The sequence below is a fragment of the Condylura cristata genome, unplaced genomic scaffold, assembly GCF_000260355.1.
Source record: "Condylura cristata isolate star-nosed mole 26May11 unplaced genomic scaffold, ConCri1.0 scaffold00014, whole genome shotgun sequence".
NCBI classification, from domain to species: domain Eukaryota; kingdom Metazoa; phylum Chordata; class Mammalia; order Eulipotyphla; family Talpidae; genus Condylura; species Condylura cristata.
Window position 1 is genome coordinate 38,377,661 of NW_004567115.1, and position 3,349 is coordinate 38,381,009.

Consider the following 3,349-nt stretch of genomic DNA (forward strand, 5'->3'; position numbering starts at 1 on the left):
AAAAAAAAAAAAAAAAAAAATTGCAAGTTGTATAAGCTTTTCAAAAAATAGATTAAATAATCACCTATGGAAGATGTTCTATCATTTTAGTAAGGAAAAAGATGTCTTCTGAATACCATAAATAAATCGAATTTATTGCAGCTTAAGCCCATTCTTCTTGATCTTCCCAGAAATGTAAAGAACATTTGCTTATCATCTGCAGCTTGGTTTCCCATTTGACACACAAATAAGGTGATGGAGGAATTTTACAGCTTTGAAACACATACGCCCAAACAGCACTGACTAAGAACTAGCCTCATTTTAAGTCTTTGCAACTAATAGCTAGATGTGAGTGTTTCTATACCCAACACCTTAAAAACGGGAGATAGATAGGTCTGCTTTTAAAGTCTGTTTTTAAGACTATTTTTCTTTATCTGATACAGGAAAATTTAGTTTTAAAAAATACACCTAAGTAACTCACCGCAAATAATGTCCAACTGTTAAAAAGGAAAAGAGAGAAAGGTATCAAAGGTCACTATTCAAAATTGGGGGTGGGGAGACCAGGGTAAGAGAGAGGCCCACACCAAACGGGACTCTTATCTAGCTCAGAGATGACAGACGGTTTTCTGTCAAGTGAGGCTACTGTCGTTTATGTAGGTGAAGTCAAATTTTTAAATACAGACATTTATAAACAAATTCATCTGCATACTAAAAAGAAAGATAACTCATTGCCTCAAATTTACATGCATATTTTGAAAGAAAAAAGAAACTTCCTAGTCTCCTTTCCAGAAACAAAACATCCCTGAAAAAAAGCTGCTGGCACTAAATGTTTCAGATTTTTTTGTTGTTTTTGTTTTACATCAGGCACCTGCATATGATGAAATAGTAGTTGGATGTAAGGGTCTGTGAATCTTTGCCTTTGGATTTACTGAAAAGTTAAAGTACTTTACATAAGAATATAGCACTTCTGTGTAAAAATTCTCCTCATATACACTATTGTCTTTTCAATTAATTAATCAATGAGAAATAATCTACATCAGCTAAAAATCTGTCTCCATTATGGATCGCTCACAAATAAGGGATCCAAGTCAATATTCTGAACTAAAAAAGGAGACTTGAGAGTGGGATGGGGTTTGGGAGTGAAAGATAGAAAGTAAGTACCTTTCAACAAAACATAACTGAGGAGGCAAAACAACAAACAGACACGATTGCCTGAATGATGAAGCCATAAAAAAACAGGTGTGGGTAATAATTTAGGCATGAACTTTTCAAAATGAGTAATGCCTTTATCGCTTAAAAACAAATCCCCAAATGATTTGCTATCTTCTGAGAAGTAGCCAAAATGGAAAGGCATAGATAGTCTCCTGAAAAGAATTTTTTTTTTATAAAAGCAAAAGAAATAAATAAGGCCACAAGCAATCTCTGCACTTAGAAAACACGCTTATCTTGGTGCACAAATGAAAAATGAAAGCATAAGATCTTTTCCATTTCAAAAAACAAATTCTTTATCAAGACACTCTTCTTAAATGCCTATCAACCAGCATTAAGGATTCACAAATAAAAAAGTGTTCTGGAATGGCACTTCTTTTCTACAGTGAAATGATCTTTATGTTCTTTCTGGTAAGTTTTTGCAGAAAACAAACTAGCTTACTAGCTTCAGGACATGAAACAGTCAGTGCCTGTCAAGCTTCACAACTGCTCTACCATTTTCTAGGAGTAGATAACAGATCTCTACCCCTCTTTAAATTTCATGCTGATCTGCCTGTGATTTATTTCAGACACTGTGTTTTCAACTTATTTTCGTGATCATTTCTACAGTTATAATGTTCTTAGGTGAATCCTAAGAATCTGTAAGGAAAATCTTTAATCCAAGTGAGCTGGACAGATTTTTTAAAAGTTAAAAGTATGTTCCCCACCCGGATACAGATCTAGAGTGAGTGTGATCTTAAAAGCAAGTTATCCATCAAGAAGACAAACTGAAACTTATCTCTTCCAGGGAGCTGTCATTTAAAAAAGGTGATACCATCTACATCCTCAGGAAAATCGATCAAAACTGGTATGAGGGAGAGCATCACGGGAGAGTGGGCATATTCCCAATCTCATATGTAGAGGTGAGTCCTGTCTCCTTGCTCTTAAATGTGACTGTTCCCAAAGTCACCACAGGCCCAAAATAAATAATTGTTTCTTTCACAGAAACTCCTACCACCTGAAAAATCACAACCTGCAAGACCACCTCCCCCGGCCCAGCCTGGAGAAATTGGAGAAGCTATAGCCAAATATAACTTCAATGCTGACACAAATGTGGAACTCTCCCTGAGGAAGGTAACAGGCTATTTTCTTCACTGGCACATTAATAGAAGGCAGATTTTCAAAACTAAAATGGCTTAGACACTTTTGGGTTTCCTCCACTTTCTACAAAGGGCTTCTTCCTAAGGCCTCTCTGAGTCACTGTTTCCTCCCACTCCTGTCTTTCCAGATGAAGGTCCCCTGTGAGCTGCAAAGTTTTTCTCCATAGTTTAGCCTCAAATCTTCTCCAAGGGGGTGCTTGGGCTGAAGAGCAAAGAATTACACAACAGAAGCATCAAAAGGAAAAACATTTTAGCACACTTCAAATATTGTGTTTTGCCCCTAACCTCCAGCTCCTCCCCAGTTCTCACTCAGATATCTATCAATACTTGCTTTTCTTTTACTTGGAGTCAAGGCAGTGAAGTCATGAAGCTATTCCCTCTGGGAGGCCTATTTGAGATGCCATCTGTACCATGTTGTTTCTACGTCAGCCTTCACTAGGCCTCAGGATTAACCCACATTTCACTAGCAGCCAATCCAATTGAAGTATCTCTTCTCAACAACATCAAAAAGAACTCCTTAGGAAAGATTAACTGAACTACTCCTATTGTTTGCTAAGCAATCACGTGCACATCTGGTGTGCATATGTGGTAAACCCACACGTCACTAGCTGGAGAGCAATTTTGATCATCTTGTGAAGATCCTCTTGGTGAAGTCCTTACCCAGAAGCAATGACAGGAAACCATTGTTCTGGAGAAACAACCTCATCTCCCTCTCTCCTTTCCATCCAAGTTTTGCATTATCAACTGATTCTCTTCCACCCTCCAGACCCTAACACAGCATTGCACATGCTCTGTATCAGCTTGTGTTTCATCCTTCAAAGCAAAGCTTCACTAGAGCAATTTATGGCCCTAGTAACAGTCTACTCTTGATGTCCTAGAGCAAGTTCTAGGGGCATTCACTTTTTTCCAGTGTGTTCTGATCAGTGGTGTTGCGAAAGGCTAAGTCCCCAGCATATTGGGAGAAGAGAATGCGCACCTTGAAGAAGGCATCCCCTGAGCTCAGACTTTCACTCTTTTTTTTT

The 3,349-nt window shown here is 38.0% G+C and overlaps 1 protein-coding gene across 8 annotated transcripts in view; it reads left to right on the forward strand.

Annotated features, from left to right (window-relative positions):
* Nucleotides 1-3,349, forward strand: part of SORBS2 (sorbin and SH3 domain containing 2) — a 194,678-nt gene that overhangs the window by 170,727 nt on the left and 20,602 nt on the right. For all 8 annotated transcript variants that reach the window (XM_012724884.1, XM_012724885.1, XM_012724886.1 and 5 more), the window contains 2 exons: nucleotides 1,976-2,090; nucleotides 2,173-2,301. In XM_012724884.1, the coding sequence (XP_012580338.1) occupies nucleotides 1,976-2,090; nucleotides 2,173-2,301 (244 nt within the window). The remainder of the gene's footprint in view (nucleotides 1-1,975; nucleotides 2,091-2,172; nucleotides 2,302-3,349) is intronic.